Source organism: Anarrhichthys ocellatus, unplaced genomic scaffold (genome assembly GCF_004355925.1).
Source record: "Anarrhichthys ocellatus isolate YVR2014 unplaced genomic scaffold, GSC_Weel_1.0 scaffold102, whole genome shotgun sequence".
NCBI lineage: Eukaryota > Metazoa > Chordata > Actinopteri > Perciformes > Anarhichadidae > Anarrhichthys > Anarrhichthys ocellatus.
The window spans coordinates 248,892-269,390 of record NW_022280132.1 but is presented as its reverse complement, the minus strand read 5'-3'; the positions used below and the strand labels follow the sequence as shown (position 1 = coordinate 269,390).

Sequence of the window (20,499 nt, the reverse complement as noted above, 5' to 3'; positions counted from 1 at the left end):
TTTGACTGAAGACAAATCTTAAGAAGAAACAAGAGAGGAGACAAAGGAAGACTGTAAGCTTCCGCTGCTGCATTCGCCCATAAATACAGGGGTAAGGATTCAGAACAACTGTCAACGCATGCAACATCTGTCATCGAATATGAAGTTAGAGCCTTAGATTGGTGTTATTTAGACAATCTAAAGCTGGTTGTCTTTGAAATGTGACAAAATATGTGCCACTGAAATTACAGCATCAGGATGTGGTGATGACAAAGAAACATAAGGGAACAATTTCTATTCTTCCACTTCCTCCTGGACAAAGACGAGCACATTCCTCCAGTCAAGGGGAACACTCCTGGCCAGTTGAAGCTGTAGGACAACAGTGAAGAGAGGAGGCTCTGACAGCAGTCTCTGCAGTTCACTACCCCCCTCCGGTGGTGAGCAGGGGCCACTGCAGGGTCCAGGGGGGCCAAAGGAACAAAGGAAGGAGAGGTGGAACAATAGAGTCGACAGCAGAAAGCAAAGCAGCGACACAGCCAAATATAAAATGTTTACTGCGTGACAGCCTCCCATGATCATGACTCAGACACATGAAAACACGACAAATGAGCAAATGGATGCTCTGTGATCCAAAACAGCTTTCGGGGTAAAACACTGCAACGGCATTACGTATCTGTGATTTTTTGTAGTTCTGGGAAGTCTTGAGTGCTGTGCGCGCTGACTAGTTCGATTCGTATGGGCTCAGACAAAATCACTGCGTTACTGGCTCTCCATACTCTCTCAGCTGACGTTGGCTGCTGTTGCCGGAGTGTAATATTCCCCAAATCCAATACAGGGCATGACAGAGCTGCTAACTTTACACGAAACCCATATATCATCCAGGACCGAGTACAACACAGTGGATTTGCTACCCTTGGGTTTGGGTTTGAAACAATGATTATTTGTACAAGCCAGCGTGACAAAACGAGAGTTGGCTTGAGAGAAAACCCCTCGAATAGCAACACTGTGGAGAATCTTACTATTCTTGTTTCATACATTATGACACGACAACTAAATTTCACATCCCTCTTTGTATGCAGACTTGTAACTCTGGCATCATTTGTAAACATTCATCATCTCGTGGAAAAAGGTTTGCTATTAAAAGAGCATTAAGACCGTGTAAAGTAAATAAAAACAGAATGGGATTGCAATAAATCACTTTTGGAGAAGCTGCTGCAGGTTTGGCGATGACGTGATTGGCAGGAGAAAATACAAACTCCACAGACTCCACATATCAGGTCATCTTTACCAATAATGCGCAACATATTCATGCGACTCTCCACTCTCACGTTTGGAGGATTATTTTTGTCTTTCCACGTCCATCTTTTCGGACCTCGAAATTCCTGATGGGGGCGATCCTGTGCCATGAATCTGTGTCACTGTGGACCTGCAGGGGTCAGAGCTGCCACTCGAGCTCCTCTCCTCTGCACCTGAACAACATCCACCTGCTGTCACCTGTATCCTCCGGGACCACACCCAGTCCTCCGCTCATCAGATTACTGATCTCCGCCACAGGCTCCTATACCTGCGTGGACATCGTCACTCGACGGATACATTCAGGCAGAGTCGTCCTCGCACTCACTTCCGCACACCTGGAAACACCTGGGCCGGAAGAAACCGAGAACGCCTGCTTCTTTTCTTTATTTGTTTTCATGTGTTGCTTTTTCTTTTAGGTCAGCTTTGCCTTCTGAAAGCCAGGACTGGTTTAAATCTGCGCAACTTTGGATATAAAGAAATATTAGCACACTTAAAAAAAGGTAAGATTTGTGTTCCATAATGTCTACATGTAAAGACGTTCAACTTTCCGTTCCATTGTGGCTCTCCCTCTCCTCTAGATCTCTCATTAACAGATATCTTTACCGTTTCTCACAGCTGCGTGTGTTATCATTAGGACTCATTGTCAGCGATGTCATTTTCACAGCAATTTCGGCGGGATGTGGGCTGGATGTTATGGCAAAGCGTGCGTGTGAAGATCGTGTACGAGTGAGAGATAGAAGGTCTCCGCTCATGGAAGAGGAAATGCAATAATTTATCTTCCCCTTTTATTACAGATTAAAATGGGCTGCTTCACATTTGTCAAATTGATGACGGTCTTGTTCAACTTGCTTATCTTCGTGAGTATGTTTCCGCTTTGATTGCATGCTCGGGTATGAGGAGGAGGTTATAGAGAGGGGGGGGGGTTTGGGTGTTCATTGATTATGCTGAATCTTAACATGCAAAGTAATGTGAAAAGTAAAAAAAATACAAACACCACAAAAACAATAGCTTTCAACACAATGCCCAGAAAATCATTTCATGTCGCCCTTCAATGCAAACAGACGGTACACAAACATTTCGGATCACTGGGCCAGAAGGCCTACTTTCTCCTCCACTTTCTCCCCACCGTAGCAATTTTCATCCCATTGACTTCAAAAGACTCTAGTTTTGCCACCTACATCCCCGGCTTAATGTTGATAACTAATGTGCTTTGTGAAATGGAGAGAAACTTTGTCGAGGGGAAGCTGAATCCGCCCGCCGAGTCGGGCCCACCTGGGTTCCCGCTGTCACAGATGAAGCTCCCAGCACAAGACATCATTCCCCCCCGAGTTACGATGCTCAATGAATCTGGCGTGGCAGCTCTAACACTCACAGCAGCCCACTGACCACGATGTCTCTCTGAAGTGTTAGCTCAAACACTTTCAACGGCGTTTAACGTTCGTCGTTGCACCTTTAACATCTCCTCTTCATCAGAGGAGTCGGAATCTGCATTCAGAGTATTTTTCTTTCGAGGAAATAAGGGCCAGGATTCAAATAAGAATCGATGTTCTTCATCGGAAGTCACAGAATCACGTTTGCAGTGAAGTGAAGCTGCTAAATATGATGCTGTGAAGAAGGAAATATCTCTTCAAAGTGCACAGTCTCCAGGATTTCACAATTTCCGGTTGTATCAAATTTACATTTTTTTGGTATTCCCCTTAGCAAAACCTAAAATAAGATTCATTCAGAGAAAATGAACCAGAGGAGAACACACCAAACCCAGACAGGTGGAAGCCAGGGAGAAAGATTGGCCAAATGCAGCAGGTTTGTACAGTGATGCAGTCAGACCATTGACTCCAGCAGGTGAGGCCAAGCAGTCCTGTTGAAAGTCCCTTTACACGATGTAATGTTGGGCTGTCTAAGACAAGGGTTGAAATCTTTGGTTGTCATTCAAAAGAGGTAGTTCTAGTACAGTAGATGTCACCGTGAGACATGACCACTGACGGCCGACCAAAGTGTCCTTTGGTGACCAAACAGCCCGTGAGTCTGACCAGTCTGAATGAATGAATCAGCATATGACATGAAATTATGCAAAATGCAGTGACGAGCTTGTACTTGTCGGATTGTTATTGTACAATCTATAGGTGCCTTCTGAGAGGGCAGAAGAAGCTGTGCTCTTTTGAAACATGTTTCCATTATCAAGAACCGAGTACCAGATTCTCAATTCCATTTATGAATTATCTTTTAAAGATCTGAAAATAAAACGTAGCTGAACAAACCATAACGCTGATATACAAGTTTGCAAAAAAGCCTGCGATTTCAGCTCCAAGTGTGAATCTCCCCTCTTGCCGATCTGAATGCATTGGGAATGAGAAGTGTCTCCATGTATGTTGTGTTTGTTCAGACCTACCCATGAAAATGGGTTTTTAAACTGAACTGACGTCTTTCTCAATCCAGCCTTTTCAACGAGAACCAATTCCATTTAAATTGGGGTGGGCCGCGCCCGTTCTCTTTCCTGCTACCTCAGTATCTTTCTATCTCTCCATTCACCTCCCCCTGGAGGCCATGGCCTCCTATTCTGCAGCCTGTTATCCATTCCCTCTCCTCTAACCCTAATAGCTTTTATTTCCCATCTCCATAGATACGACACTGCTTCTTCTCCCCCCTTACTATTTCAAAAACCTGATTTACTTCCAGTCCTTTTGCCATGTGGGTGTTCAACTGACAGGACATCCACCTGCATGTGGCACACCATCAAAGGGATTAGACATCTTTCAAAAAAAAAAAGAAAAGGAAAGCCATTGTGCCAGCTATAATTATACCTGGTGCGGGATGATGGTGGCACACGAGGAGTTAGAGGGGGAATATGCTTGTCGTATTACATTTAGCCAACGGTGCACTGATGGCACTGAACAGGTTCAAGAGACGAGAAAATAAAACCCGGAGTGAAAGGTGGGGCGAAGCGGAGAGAATGAAGGAGAGTAAAAAATAGATAGGGAGAGCGGGGCCAAGACAGGGAGACAAAGACAAGAAGGGGGGGGGATGATCCCCGTGTGGGCGATGTCAGCGTCTGACAGGAGATGTGGAGTGTCGGGGCCTGAGGGGGGGGGGGGGGGGGGCGCAGCGGGGGCCCCCTGACTGCGACGAGTCTGATGGAGCCTGACAGACAATATCAGGTTTCAAACATGGTTTCTGCAAAGGACGAGGTAAGAAGGAGAAATCACTCAGCGCGAGGAGTTCAGGGTTAAAATACACGGAGGAGACAGAGGAGGAGGATAAAGGGGTGGAGGAGAAGGTCAGAGGTGGAGGGATGAGGAGGGAGAGGCAGGCAGAGAGACAATGACAGTGGGATCAGGTGATTTCCAGACTGTAATGTGAAACATCTGACATAGTTTTGATCGTGATTGTTATGAGCGGGTTTTGCAGGTTTTGAGCCAATAGTTTCACTAAATACACTTCAGTGTCCCCCGAACAAAATGACTGCCTGCTTGCTTTTGTGATGTTCACAGTCAGAGATTATGAAACAAGTTTAACTACTGTCAATTCTCTGTAAAGTTTGTATTAACACTATTATAAAATATTTCATAATATTCAAGTAAGACTGTTTTTATTAGCTTTTATTACAAGCTTAAAATGTCCCCATCTCCAATTGTGTTCTTTACAAATCTAAGATAATGTAGAGCGCATTTTCGCAGCACTAATTCAATAATATGAGTGAAACGTAACTCAACTGTATGTTGATGATGTTTTCTTTGATCCTGGTGCAGCTGGGCGGCCTGACCCTGCTGGCCATGGGGATCTGGGTGAGCGTGGACGGGGGCTCCTTCCTCCGGCTGCTGGGGCCGTTCTCCGGCCAAGGCATGCAGTTCGTCAACGTGGGCTTTCTCTGCATCGCCATCGGGGCCATGCTGTTGCTTCTGGGGCTCCTGGGCTGTTGCGGGGCTCACAAGGAGAGCAAGTGTCTGCTGCTCACGGTGGGTGTAAAAGACACGGCTTATAAAGTGGCCGCACTAGTGCAGAGGCAAGTCAAAGGCGAGGCGGAACCAAACCAGAGCTAAAAGAGAGCGCATATTGGACTTACATCCATCAGGTGGACACAATCACCATTCCAATGGGATGACAATGTTACTCTGTGTCTGCTGGATGTTTAAGGAGGCCATTGTGACACCACAGATGATCACGTATTGGGTTCATCGTGTGCTTTTAAATCCAGTCGCTCCTCATGCAGTATCCCACGCAGCCATGCATTTCCACCCCGGCTCATCAACAGATCAGATAATGGCCACGTCCGCCCCTCCTGCCTCATTCATGCCCGCAACGCCACCAAACCCCCGAACAGTGGCGTACATTATTATGCTCATTAGCGACGAGGCTAACTACCTCTTAGTCCACTGCGGCGAGTCTAATGAGGAGCACAGGCAGCACGTTTTACCCCTGTAGAGCCCCCCATCATGTCCACATCTGCCATCGAGTTGAATGATGACGGAGCAGCGGATCCTGCGACGACGGCGGATATCTGGCTCACGTGAGAACCAGCTGTAATGGACTGAATAACTGCAATGGTCGAGCTGAAAGAGGGCATCACTCAGGCTACGAGTCTCCTTATTGTCCCGCTGTGTAATCAGCCAAGCTTTATGGACAAGTCTGTGATTGTTACGTACAACAACAGCTGTTTAACTGGACCCTGGATATTCAGATGTGTTGGTGGTTACAAACCTCTTGATGTTTAAATGATTCATTTATTAATTCAGTATTTTATCTTTCCACATTCAGTCTTTTTGAAAAAGGCTCCATACTCTTAGACCCAATTTATTATTGACTTAAAAAGTCAATCTTCATCAGAGCAAATGTTGACACAAGGTAATCCCACAGCTTTACAGCATTAAGAAGACCCCACCCGTGCACGATTTGTATTATTTTGATATAATTAAATACAGAAAGAAAAAGAACATCTCATCTCCTCTTCTTCCCTCCCTGCAGTTCTTCTCCATCATCCTCATCATTTTCATCACTGAAGTGGCAGCTGGAGTCGTGGCTCTGGCCTACTCTTCATTTGTAAGTCTCCCCCTCTTCACCTTCATTCACTGCCTCATCACATCCCCTTCCCTTCTATGACCCCTCTTTCTCCTCCTCTTCACTCCCCTTTCCTTTGTCTCTTAATTCGTCTCGTCCTTTCTCTTTCACCCTCTCACCTCCTCGTCCCACTCTCTGGATTTTATCTCCATGTAAATTCTGCATCATAGCCGTAGCCATCACTGAATTACTGGCTTTATGTCCGCCTCACTACATTCGGCTACTTAATGACTCCGGGATAGCCCGGGGCCGTGTGCGCTGTCGCTAACTTTGAGCAATTTATTACTCTGGAATATTGAAGCTAAAGCATTTTATATGCAAAACAGCCTATTTACATATGTGTTACCCTCACTCTATTTCTCACTCTCTCTCTCACACTCACACACACACATGCGCCCTTTACATTAAGTGCCACGTATAATAAGTACAGGGCTTTCAAATGAGAAAGTAAAAGGAGGTTAGTGAAGATTGGGATCCTAATAAAGAAAATAGTTTATTTTAATTTTTTTCTAAACCAATCAGAGGATGTATCTGAGTCTCCAGGAGCAGAAGAGGTAATCTAAACAGTATCCATCTGCAGGGAGGAGCTGATGAACGGAGAGTGGACTCTGCACTTCCTGGGAATTTCACATGTTTGTTCTGGTATCGTTGGTAGACCAGTTTGATCATCAGCAGCAGCAGCGCACTGCAAGGAATCTTAGTAGTACGTTTTTTTAGCTAAATGTGGACAAGAGTTGTCCTCTTGTGGACTGAGTTTTGAAGGGCGACTTGCATTTGTTGTATACTAGAAAGTGAATGGTGAAAACAGTAGTTAGATCACTACAGAGGCTGATATTTCCCCCTGCAATTGTTTTTAGTCTCGATATCTTTATGTTTTAATAAATTCTCTGAATTTTTGTAATTTTTTCCCGCCATTTTTAGGTGCAGCACAAGTAGTTTGGTTGCACTCTTAAAAGGTCCGCACGGAGTGGATCAAATATATTGCACTAAAGTGATGTAATTCTATGGACTCTATTGATCACATACCTGATGAAGACGTGATGTCAGAATTTTACTCAAATCTTTACTGGGAGCATCGATTCAGTGTTCAGCTGGGTTTTTCAAGATACAGAAACTCCTTCTTGAATTCTTTTTTTTTTTTAAATATTAAAATTATTTCACTGCACTGACAATTTCTTTCTCATTTTTTAAATAAAATTTGATATTTGATTGTACGAACGATAAGTGGATATTTCTGTTTCGCAGTAAATAGGTCGACCTTGAACTTCTCCTTCTCCTTCTCTCTCTCTGTTTCATGTTTACTTTCTCTCTCAGCTTTACCGTCCAACCCTGTGTCTGCTCTCACGCAAAGACGCTAAGAGTGCGTGTGTTTCTCAGTGCATGGGAGAACTGCTGCTGAGGCAGTTTTGTTGAAATAAATCTGCCCCATCTCTTGCTTGTCATTTACAAAAACTGAGCTATTGAGCTAGGCGTGCATTGTAAACAGCTTTTGCTCAGATGCCAGCATGCCAGCGCAGAGGGGGGGGGGGGGGAGAGCTCAGTGAAATGCAAGACATAACTCAAGATTTGTCTTCCTGAAGGAGATCACAGATACGGTTAAGAGTCAATTTAACGCGGTTTGTTAGCTTTAGCATCATCTGTTCATTACAAACACAAAGGACATTGTCAGGTCCATGGCGGTCATGAGTGCATCAGAGCAGCTGTCCATTTCCTGCTTTTGATAAGACACAGTAAACACAATAGCATCATAATAAGGAATATGGGCAATATACACCTAATATGCATACATATAGCCGCCTGTGTCAATAAGTAAGAGACAGAGGCGTGGACAATGAAAGGGGAGGATAAATAAAGAGCTGATCTATTCGGTCCTACTTATCTGCGGCATAAATCTGCCTTTTGGCCAGCGGGCCCCCGCAGCTCATCTAACCGAAGCACCAATAACCTTCAGGTGGTCAGAATAACTGAGATTTAATAAGCAATTCCAGCAGGCATTATGAGAGGCCGTCAGTGGTCATGGTTGTTCTTTCTCCGCCAAGTGATTCGGAAGTGACCCGGGTGGAGATTTATTACCGGGGGCTGATATGGACTTCACACTGCATGAATGAAATAGATGCGATGTGGCATTTAGTGAATCACACCGTCGTCTATGGACAGTAAAGGAATGTTCTCTCAAAACGTAATCCAATACCGATTGGTGTTTTCTTTACTATCTCGTCAGTAAGAGGAAAGATTAGCCCGAGTAAGTGATGCGGGATGATTAACTCCAATTACTTCTGCTTTAATGCTGCACCAATCAATAGCATTATATAAAAAAAATGGAAGAAACGTGTGTACTTGGAAGGCCTCACTCGTGACAAACCCACAGAGAATCAACACCAGTGCTGTAGTTCCCCCTCAGTGCTACGGAGGAATGTAAGTTTTCAGCTGAATGTAATAAGTAATAACATGTATTGCTTTTCCACTTAAGAACAATAACCAATTAGCAGCCGACGAGTCACTGACGTAAAAGATATCAATAATTATTTCAGGTGCAGCAACACACGGTAAAGCAGCAAGAGATCAATAACACATGAAGCTGAAGATTTTTATCGCGCACATGTGCGTGTGTGTGTGTGTGTGTGTGTAGCAGGAGTTCCCTCTACTGTATTGTTAGATGTGTTATCGCCTCCCGCCTCACTGTGCCGTGGGTTACTGTAGGCTTTGTCCTGCCTGTCCGATGTGTGTGTGTGTGTGTTTGCAGGGGCCCATATCAGTGTGTAAGCATGCGAGTGTGTGTGTTTAACAGGATATGGTGAGGCGCGGGGCAGAGTGACAGTGATGAATTAGCCGGCTGGTAATAACCCTCTCTGATCTCAGCCGCTCTCACAGCTTCTTGGGGGGGCATTTTTAATTGTGGCATGTATCCCAGCATCCCCTTGGGCATCTCGTACGCCTGCCCCCTTCACTGTACACACACACGCACACACACTCACAGAAGGAGAGGAAAAAAAGAAGCACTTTCAGACACATAAACCTGATAGACACTCGGTTGCACTTGTCCACATGCACATACAGTAAGGCACACACTCACCCTCCTCATCAAATGGGTCTTTGCGTGACTGTACGCGACAGGATTATTAATCAAAATGGGGGTAAAGAAAAAAGACTATGGGAGGGAGGAGGGGAAGCCGTGAAAGAAAGCTAACCTGTGTGTTTGTGAAGGAATTCTTCCCCAACAAAAGACTTGGGAGAGTCTTTTGTTGGGGAAGAATTGCCTGAACCATAACCTGCAGATTTTTTGCACTTTGGATAAACACAAATAGCAGACAAAATGTGTCCTGACCAAAGCCATCAGGAACATCAATATATATGTAAATGCCCCCCCGGTTCACGACCATAAAAAGGAGAAGAAGAATGGAGAATAATGTCAGGTCATTTTTTGATTTATTTTCATTTTTTCCAGGTGCCAGGCCGGGGCTGTTTATTTCCCAAGTGCTTTGTGTGAGAGATTTATTTAATTTCTGATGAATAGGTGACTCCCAGAGAATTACTTTTCCTGCCCTTGAAATCAGCTGCAGTATTTTATTTTCATAGTGTGATGTGTGTATACTCAAGTGTGTGTATGTGTGTGTGACACTGTTGGACTTCTGCAGTGAAGACATGTGCTTTTATAGCCATCTACAGGACCTTATTTGCATGTATGGGCCTCTAAAAGAGACAGTGTGTTGGTGCTTTTAAAAAAAAGTTGGTTATTTTTTACTTAATTTCTAATATTGTACCGTTTACGCCACTACATTTTTTTTGACAGCTTTAGTTATAGTAATGTCAAAGAATCCAATTAATAAAAAATGCAAATCAACTCATAAATCATTGTTGAGCTACTTACATTTTATTATCGTGAGCTACGCAAAGCGTGGTATTGGCTTGCTATATTGCCCCCACCTTAGGAGACTTTGCATCATAACATAGAGCCAACCAATCGCTGTAATTTGTTGCCATTTATTTTTATTATTGATTTTAATCCATTAGTGGTTGCAGTTCTAACTTCTAAAAAGTGAATTTTTTTTTTTTACCTTTAATGGAGCCAGATTAAGTATTTTGTAATGGGAGGAAATTGTGGGAAAATTAGGGCATTTTGGAGAGTAACAACATTTTTGGTAAGTGTGGACTTTTGTGGACATGACATTTTAAGTGAGGAATAAAACTGAGACATTTTAGAAAGTGATGGCATTTTTGGACAATTGGGGCATTTTGGAAATTGAGGACATTTTTGCAAAGTAAGACATTCTGGAAAAGTGGGGAGGGACATGTTTGACAAATGAGGATACATTTAGTAAGTAAGACATCTATAGAAAGTGTGGATATTTAGAAAATGAGGATATGGAGAAAAATGAGGTCACTTCAGAAAGCGGACATTTTTGTCAGGCCAGAAAAAGTGAAGACAGAGTTCTTTGCCCTGATGAGAGAATGTAGACTTGCTTTTGGTGCTGTAGTTAGAGTTGCGTTTAGGTTAAGGTTAGAGGCGCGGGGAAACAAAATGTCAATAAGTGTCCTTACATGTGTGTGTTTTTCCCAGGCAGAGGGGATCCTCAAAACGTGGGCGACCCCTGCTTTACAGACAGATTACGGCAGTGATCCTGTGGTCACCAAGATCTGGAATACTACCATGACAGAGGTACAGTATCGGCACTGTTTGTTTTTTACTTTTGCATTAAAGTACTGCTATTGCATGTGTGCCTGCAACAGAAATTGCATATGTATACTTCACCTTTAAGAAAAATCATTATATTTATTAAGGAATATGCACCATGTGTGCTCAACATAAACGGAAATAATGAAGACATTACAGATAGTTTTTGACACAGTCTATATTGTTTTTTTAGTGGTGCATATTAATAAATAAAAATAACACAAACTGAACACAGAGTGAACCACGGGATTCTTGAGCCCCTGAGGGTTGATTTAATGGATTAATGTTCTCTCTGTGTCCTTCAATAAAACAGCAAACAACCCGTTTCTAAAATGCAGCGCAACAATTTCTGAAATGAAATCAAACAAAAGCAACAACAGAAATGTAGACCGTGTGCAACATGGACCTGCCTTTGTCCATTCGTTTTACTTCAGCTCACCTGCACACAACAGCCTCAGTCAAGGTAACTCGGTAGAAAGAAAAACTTTCATTCTTACGATGTGACAGCTCTACAATGGCTCAGTTTACATTGACAAAGTAAAACATTCAAGCAGTCTGACCTTGACAACAAAAAGAAAAAAAACTTGATGTTTTGCCTTCATTTGCCATTGTGAGGTGGATGGAATTTAGTTGTTAACTCTCAAAGCGTCTAAAAGCGACATTTGTAAAACTCAAAGCAATGTGGTGCCCCAGAGAATGTGTCATGGTTACTTCATAGTTTTAAGTGGTTTCACACTTTTTGGGTAAATGCAACACAGTAAATACAGATCTGTTCTGAATGCAAATGCACAATAAAACAGAGCAACAACTAAACTCACAACTCCCTCTCACAGAGCAGCAAGGCTCTCACTGAACTTTGATAACGTTTCTTAAACGGTTGCACAATGGAGAGGATTAATGCTCATGGATAACACGACATCTTTATCCACAAAGTATTCTCGTCAAGTGTTTTCCTGCTATGTCCCCCCCCCCCCTCTCGCAGCTGGAGTGCTGCGGTTTCACCAACTACACAGACTTTGTCGGCTCGAAGTTTGAAAAGGAGAAAGGAGGCAGCCTGCCACCTGGCTGCTGCTGGACCAACAGCGCCCCCTGCAGCCCTTACGAGGCAGAGCGCAGCGCGGTGCAGGTGAGGTTGAAAACGGCACTACAGATAGATGATGTGAGCAATCGCAACGCTAACATCCATCCCACACATAAAGGGAGCATCACAACTGCATTTGCATTGACTACTGGGTCTGGTATTACCTAAAACGGGAAATCTTATTTTACCGTAACAATTTCTTGCTCATAGAGGTACATGTACAGGCAACATTCATGGTAGGAAAGTCACAATACCAGAAATGTCATAGTCGATACCAGTGCTAGTTGAATTCCATGATTCACGATACCTAATTCGATATCCCGGTAAAATTACAAAAGCAAAACGATAAATCTTCAACATACATCGATAATAAGTTCACCGCGTGCTTTCAGTTGTATAACGTGTCAGCACTCGCTTTGTCACTTGCTAAGGGACAGTTGTACAAACATACCGTGAGTCTCAAAGGCGTTCTATTGTCCCCAGGATGACAGGAGGATGTTAGTTCCGAGCCCTGATCCTTGGTACCTGCCGTTCTGGTTTTCATCATTTTGGCATTGACTTGGTACCGAAGCATCAAGCATCTTGTGACATCCCTTATTCATGGCTGTGACAACGTCGACACTAATTGTTTAATAAATATTATAATTCATTATCTCAATTTAAGTTGGTCTAGGTTGTCCAATCACAGACAGGTTGTCTGCTACAGAGACCGCTCAAGGAACTATAAGGCCCAAATTTATCCAGAACAAAATGAGAAAACATGTTTGAGCACGTGGGAGACTCAAAAAATGTCTTATTTTTCACTAACATGCTGATGTCATAGTATATAGACTTGTTGTCTCACCACGTCGGAAATCAGAAGTTTGAGCCACACTCAATGGGAGAATGGGAGATGCAATATCCCTTAAAAACGTCATTTCTCTCCTGGAAGACATTCATAGCGTTGTTCTCATTTGCACACACAAAAAGGGACAAAACGGTATAAAGAAAGCTAGAGAGGGTTCCTCTATGACCTCATGGCTAGTTGCTGAATTATTTCAGTCATTGCCATCAGTTCAACCCGCCACTGGCATGGCTACAAATGCCAGTTAGTTTTTGGACTGAGGTCAAATCAAATAAAGAATACAAGGACATTGATTTTGAGCCTGAAAACTGGTGATTTGCCATGTTTGTTTAAACATGGCAACATGGCCAATTAATTAAACTGAAAAACCCTTCAATACATTGAGAGTTAGAATGAGCTACTGTGCATCAGGTGCAGCCAGCCATAATTTCCTTACTGTCAAAAACGTGTATTATATTGCAAAATCAGTGAATGTCATATATTTTGGCCATTGGCGTCTTCCTTTGTTGTCTATTGTGTGTATTGTGTCAATTTGTGAGGAATGTATCATTCTATTTACACAAACATTTTGCTCAGGGCTGTTTCAAACATATCTTGGAGAACCTCAAAGAGCACGCCAACATCATGGGAGGCATCGCAGCAGGAATTGGAGTCTTCGAGGTAAAATAACACAGAAAGGCTAAACTTTCAAAAGTGTGAGTCAGTGCTTTGGTACATACTAAGTAGTGTAAAAATCCCCAATCAACAAACTGCAACTGCAAGGCCGGTGTCTTGGTCAAAGTTAGTGGAGGTAATATTATATCTTTATTATAAGAGGGGGGATTAGAACCCTAGACATCTACATGGAGCCAGCTTTTCTGACAACCAGTCTCATTAGCCAAACACACCATGTGATCTGGATGGAAAAATGAAAGTCCCAAAAGTACAATATGTGTATCATATAGAATATGTGTACAGAAACATTTGATAATGATATAATACATGTGTGAAGAGGTAACCCTGTGGGTATATGACCAGTTTAGTTTTCTCGTCTTTTCTTTATTAATACTTGAGACCTCTGTAATGTCTGATTATCATCTGATCTGCACGGTTTTAGTAGCCTAAAGATAATACAAAAAACAGATTAATTTGTGTCATGTTGTTTCCTCAGATTGCTGCAATGATAGTGTCCATGTACTTGTACTGCCACCTGGACACGAGAATCAGCTGAGACTCCTTCAGGGAAACACCACAGGAACGACACAGACATGTTATTTTGTTTTTAATCTGCATTATTTATTTTCTTTCTCTTTTCTGGTTCCCTCTTTTTTCAGAAAGATGTCTAGCTTCAATACAAAGTCATGTTTATGATCTATCTACTGTATCTATCTATCTATCGAGAGAGCACCTGCAGAGTGGAAATATTTCATATTTGCCAATAAAATATTTCTAACAGCATTTACTCAGCGATGACTACACCTGGTTGTTCCCTATACATCTATTTTATGGAGTAGTCAACTTTTTTTTACAGGACTATATGGTGACACAGTGAATCAATTATTCTGAAAGGCGTCGCTTAGTTATGAACCGCCCACTCTGCAGAGCTTTTTAGCCTCTTTCAGCTGCTCCTTTTGGTCCTGTCTGGTTTTAGTCTCAGTGTTTCCAGAGCCAGCAGGCAAAGTTTTTTTATCAAACAAGCTTGGATAAACCCACTCTAAAGTACCTGCCCGGCACCAAACAGCAGACGGACACAGTTAGAGACTAGCTGGCAAGCACTAAGCATCTTGAAACAACCACAAAGCGTTGCCAGGTGACATCAAAGAGATGCTAAATGATCACAAAGAGGCGCAAACAACCACAAAGCGATTCCAAACGGCAACAGAACAACACAAAACTACCACAAAATGACGCACATAAACTAAAAAGGCGATGCCAAGGGACATCAAAAAGTCGCAAACCACAAAGAAACGTGAAACATCCACAATAACCAAAACGCCTTTTACATACTGTATCTGTGCCCAGCGGCACATTGTCTTATAGTCCTTAGATGATTGAGATATCCACGACCACAATTTATGCTTGTTTTCTATATTAATGTGATACAATCGTTCTTTTCTTAAAAACATATATCTGAAGCCTTATTTCCCCATAAGGCCATGCAAGTGAAAGGAAACAGCAGAGCACAGTGCAGCTTTTGTCCTGTTTACTATTCATCAATGTTCCATCTCCTGCCCTTGGATATTACATGCATTGTGACACAAGGATAAGTAAATAATGACCAATAGAAGGCCTCATAATGGGCAGGAGGCAGAGCGTTGTTCAGATATGCAGCAGTTTATCTACCACTCCTAAATTAGTGCTTTCATCACAAATCCACAAGCGTTGTTCAACTGTCTCTGTGTGACAGAGACGGATACTGCAAGTGGGGGGGAGGAAGAGAGAGAGAGAGAGAGAGAGAGAGAGAGAGAGTGTCATGCGAATAAAGCTATTGTGAATTAGAAATTTGAGTGGGAGAAACAGAAAGACAGCGAGAGAAAGAGATCAACAGGAATAGATCACTTATTTTCAGTCTTGTGTGCAAAGACATGAATTCGGCGGCCATAATTAATTTCTTTGTCTCAGAGAGATCTTTCATTTTTTTTGCAAATGTCATTCTTTAAGCTCCTATGATCAATATGTTTGTATTAACGAAATGTCAGCGCATAATGTGAAAAGTGACAGACGTGCAGCTCCCTTCAGCTCTAACGAGCCTTTTAGCGTCTTTTAGCTCATCGTTTTGGTTTTAAGGCCCAATTCTGAAATTTATGGTTCCGCTCGCATCAGCAGTTTCCATTATCAGCAAATAACCTCTGTTAAGTCCTCGGTAGCCTCGGTGCCCAGCACCAAACAATAGATAGACAAAGTTAGTGATATTAGAAGAACCATCGAGGTGCAAACTAGCCAGATATGTTTCTCAGGAGTTGGAAGAGAAGAAAACATTCATCGGGTGGATAAAACAGTAATTAATGCTAATGTTGCTGTGTATCTAATACATGTGTGAATAGGCAATTGTTTGCTACCAGGTGATGTTGCCATTTTACCAAGTCATACAAATTCTACATCAAAAACAAAAAGGAATTTTTATTTCCTCTTTTTATTTTTCAATAAAAACATTTTTAGTTCTCCCTCTTTTACCGTCATGCTTAACAGTTACCACTCTGTAGCTGCTTTTCCGAGGTTTTCTTTTAAACAGGAATTCCTTTTTCATTCAAAAATGTTTTTAGACATAGAAGGCTTGTTGAAATGGAGAGACGGGGACAGAAAAGGAGCGAGAAGACAAACCAAGTTTGTTTTTCCATCCAATTATACACCTGCAAGGTATTTAGAGTTAAATCTGTCATCGTCTCAGTGCTGCTGAGCTCCATATTTAACAATAACCCCCGGCTCCCTAACTCACACGTACAGAAAATCAATATTCCATATACATCTCAGCCATCAGCCTCTGAGTTCGGCTCATCAGAATGCTCAATAGGTCAATAATGGTATTTAAAAGGCGGCGAACAAACACACACACCCTGATACCAACCAGCAATTTCTGACTGACAGGCACAGATGGCCAGGTCTAGAGCTATAGCTGGTGGTGGCGGATGTGTGTGTGTGCTGACAATGAAACAAATGCCTTGTGGAGAAAAAGGCCTTACATGGCGCTCTTGGCACTGTCAGTTAGTGCGTAACGCAGTAACACACACAAGAGCTATCGCTTTGTATTCAGTCAGAAAATCCATCTTAATTAGACGTGACGCAAATGTTTCCAGCAGAATGGTTCATAAACACAAACAGTGACATCAGCTCACAAACACACAGGACAGACTCCATTAACACTACTGATCCCTGTTGATGAGACGGATAGAGAATGGATGGCCACCTGGGCTGGTGTTAATGCACCCTCAGCTGTTTTCAATCATATTGGATTATTTCCAGTAAAAATGTGCTCAATAGATAATTCTAAATTCATCCCAACGTGGTTCTTGTGTTTGCTACATAATTTCTGTCAGTAATAACAATAACCCAGTGTTAAGACAGGTGAAGAAACACACGTCAAACACATGACAACTTCCATGTCAACCAGGAAGTGAGTCCGTAAATTGACCCTTCGCTAAGTCCTGCCCTGGAACGCAGACTGGCAAATCATAGCGTAGCTTTGGGCCAGCTCCGACAAGGGTTCCCCAAGTATACAGCTTCTGCTCCATAGTTTCTAAACATTACGTTTCTACGTCAAAATGTGTGGAGCTGACATTTGGAGTAAATTAGCACATTGTTAATTAGCGTTGTGACGTCTATGCTACACTAGCTACTGAAGGTATAATGAATGTATACACATGCTGCTTTTGCTTTTTATTGATTGTAACAGTATATAACGGCCATCCCGGCTTTAAAGGAACAGTGACTTAATTGATCGTCTTCTGTCTCAATCGCCAGGTGATGTGGTGGTTCATTTTTACACCGTGATCTAAAGACTTTAGGTTGGAGCTTTATCTTATTAACATGTTGTTGTAGACTCTTCTATCTGCTTCTCTCTGAAAAACACTTTTACAGTTTTCCAAAAACTAGCCAATATATATTCAGGAAGTGGAGTTAGTGACAGTGTGGGCTCCATGGCAGCTTGATGGAGTAGCAGCGTGTGTGTATGTGTGTGGGGGGGGGGGGGGGGGGGGGGGGGGAACAGTCAGTTGTGACAGATGTTTACAATAGTTTAAGGATGACAGAAAAGAGGAATGCACACAATTGTTGGAGGTGCTGATCACGAAAGTACGGGTAAGAAGGAAGACAGTCACTCACTCGTAGCCACCATGCAAAAAACAATATAGACTTTTTTTTTTTTTTTTGCATGGTGGCTACGAGTGAGTGACTGTCCTTCACACCTGTTCTTTCATGATCAGCGTGACGTTCCTCCAAATCATCCCCTCACCAGGTTTCTCCATCATTACCCACATGAGTGTTGAAGACCCCCCAGCAGAACTACAGCGCTGGTTCCTTCCCCACCAGAGTTTGACATTCCACGTCCCTAGAGCAGTATGCGATGCTAGGGGTCGACGTCCATGGGTCTTCGCTTTTGCCTGCCGCCTGGCTCACAATGCACCCAACCATGCTATCCCTGCGCGTAGGTGGCACATAGGGCAGCCACATTGTAAGAAACCAGAAATATCCTTTCAGAGACATTGTTCACTGGTCTGAACTGGCTGCTTTACTTTGAAGGAGATTTATTTATCATTTTGCATATCTAAAGCACTTAAATTCCTAGACCTGTAGTAGCCTTGAAATAAATATAAAAGACAACTTTGTATTGCACTTCCATCAAATACAATCAACAAAATAAACCAGTCAACATGGCACATAAGATAAAGATATCCTAGTATGTGTCAAGATAGAGGAAGAGAATACAAATACATTATTTCACAAGTTTCCAGATGGAAATATAACTTGTAAAACTCTGCAGTGCATTACCAAACATTATCATAAATAATATAATAATAAAATGCTGCTTTGAAGGTAGGAAAACCACCTTTAGAAATGTAAAACTCAAATATCCGGTTTTAAAAGATTCAAGATCTATTACAAGCAAAAGTTTATTCCAATAATCGGACTTTGATGATGTGCAGTAGTCCCGGATCAGAGCCAAATTTGTCCTGTTTAATTACATCACAGGTTATGAAGGTCAGAGCTCAAAGGGCAGGAAGCCACATTTGTCCTTGGTAGACCGCAATGGCTGCAGAAATCCACTGAGCCCAGAGGATTTGCATACATTTCCCTTGCCGCATGAGTTTCCTCTCACCGTTGCTCTGCCTGGAACTCTCTGGGGAAATCTGTAGGCAGCAAGAGGCCACACAAGTACAAAAATCTGAGCTAAGAATAACAATAGCACCGAGTTTATTTCATGAATAATATGCACTAATAATAAATCCTTCTGTATGAATTATTTAAACATACACCTGGGTATGAAAAAAAAAAAAGAAAAAGAAAAAAAAAAGTTGCAACACTATAAAACATCTTTATTCATCTCCATGATAAAAGATAAAAGAACTCACACGTGTGTCAAACTGCACCGGAAACTTCCCCAACACACACAGCATACCTTCCACTATTCTCCGAATGATCTCACAGCATTACACAAGAATCAACCGTATTGCTGAGGAGACAATGGTTTAGTTTGACAAAGAGACGCACACAAACTACCAAAATAATACAGTTCAATGAAAAGACAAAATGAAAAAGCAGCTTAAAAAGTAGGCATATTCTACTTCTTCAATTTCTTAAAACCAAAGTGAAGACTCCAGGCCACAAACGGACATTAATTCAGTCATGAGGCGGGCTGTATTACTGCTGAATAAGTGGTTATGTCTGACAGGAGTTTCTAACTGCAGATAGAAAATATGTGGTTCCTCAGCACACAATTACTCAAATTAAAATCAAACCGCTCTGCAACTACTGATCGATGCATCGAAACGTGATTCACACAGACTCATTAATTTCGTCAGTACAGCGTTGCGTCAGACGGAAATCACTTCAAAGCCAAAGTGAACTAAGTGGATGAAGCTTCTCCTCACAAATAAACTCCCCTTTCACTTGAAATGGTGAGAACAGAGGGCGTTTTATGAATGCCGATTTCTGTAATCTATGACTTCGTATCTTCGGTCTCTCATCTCAGGATAACAAGATAATTACCACAGAATTTATAGCTCTCATAAAAATAAGAGGTTATGTCGAAATAACAAAAAAAAAAAAAACTGCTCGTTACTTTAAAATAAATATAAGTTGTGAGCTTGAAATAATGACTGTAATACAATAGCATCATCTTCTTAAGTGGCTGAGAGAGGCCAAAACGTGCACAAAACTCAGTGATTTGAAACGTGCGCTGCATTTAGGGACACGCAGCAAATAAAACACTGCAGTGAGCTCGCAACACAATGAAAGGAGCAGCGTCTCGTAAGACCGACATGTTTTCAGAACAGCATTTCTAAAACAAAGAGCAAATAATAAAGCAAGAAAATATGACTACAATTTAGCATGGGAACTAAAATTATAAACTGAATTTAAGAGAAAAAACCTTAACTTTTGAAAAATTATTTTCCACTTTTGTGTTGTAGTATAAATGTTGGCACTGGGTATCATTCGAAAATGTTCAATGCTGGTGCTGATGCCGACATTTTCTACACCGACACCTAAAACTGTAATTTTCCTGGGAGCTAACTTTAATATAAACATGTTTTTCCTCATTTAACAAAGTAGACCCATTTTTGTTTGGAGTATGCGGCCCAAACATTTAAAGAACATCTATATGTAGTCAAACTAATTTATTCAGGAACTGCCTGATTTGAGCACAGATTTAAAATAAGACAAAAGTGTGGTACAATCGAGTAAGCATAATGTATTACTTTGTTTCCGATTGGAGAGTATGTTGCTAAATCTCTAAATATCTTCAGATTTTTGTCTCTTTTAGCCACTATTGAGTTTCCCTCGTGGAACCTGATCTGAGCCAACTGACCCAAGCAGTCAATAATAGTAAAAACCCACAGGGCTGTTATCAACTCTTTAACTCAAAGTAAATATCTAATGCGG

At 42.0% G+C, this 20,499-nt stretch overlaps 2 protein-coding genes across 3 annotated transcripts in view; one reads left to right on the top strand and one right to left on the bottom strand.

Annotated features, from left to right (window-relative positions):
- The first annotated feature begins 2,075 nt into the window (after positions 1-2,075).
- tspan1 (tetraspanin 1) lies at positions 2,076-14,355 on the top strand. Its single transcript, XM_031876038.1, has 7 exons — positions 2,076-2,132; positions 5,022-5,228; positions 6,235-6,309; positions 10,886-10,984; positions 11,982-12,125; positions 13,501-13,584; positions 14,075-14,355. The coding sequence occupies exons 1-7, from the start codon at positions 2,076-2,078 to the stop codon at positions 14,132-14,134; spliced, it is 726 nt and encodes a 241-aa protein (XP_031731898.1). The 3' UTR covers positions 14,135-14,355.
- Positions 8,928-20,499, bottom strand: part of pomgnt1 (protein O-linked mannose N-acetylglucosaminyltransferase 1 (beta 1,2-)) — a 24,011-nt gene continuing 12,439 nt past the window's right edge. The window contains exon 23 of one of the 2 annotated variants that reach the window (XR_004213804.1): positions 8,928-8,954. The gene's annotated coding sequence lies outside the window, so the exon portion shown is untranslated. Of the gene's footprint in view, positions 8,955-18,787 lie in introns of those variants that run through there. The other variant, XM_031876037.1, reaches the window with a different exon arrangement.

Excerpts from the sequence above, each read along its gene's own strand:
- tspan1 (XM_031876038.1), top strand. The coding sequence starts at position 2,076 with ATGGGCTGCTTCACATTTGTCAAATTGATGACGGTCTTGTTCAACTTG. Across the intron at positions 12,126-13,500 it reads CAGAGCGCAGCGCGGTGCAG|GGCTGTTTCAAACATATCTT; the intron begins GTGAGGTTGAAA and ends CATTTTGCTCAG. Across the intron at positions 13,585-14,074 it reads CAGGAATTGGAGTCTTCGAG|ATTGCTGCAATGATAGTGTC; the intron begins GTAAAATAACAC and ends TTGTTTCCTCAG.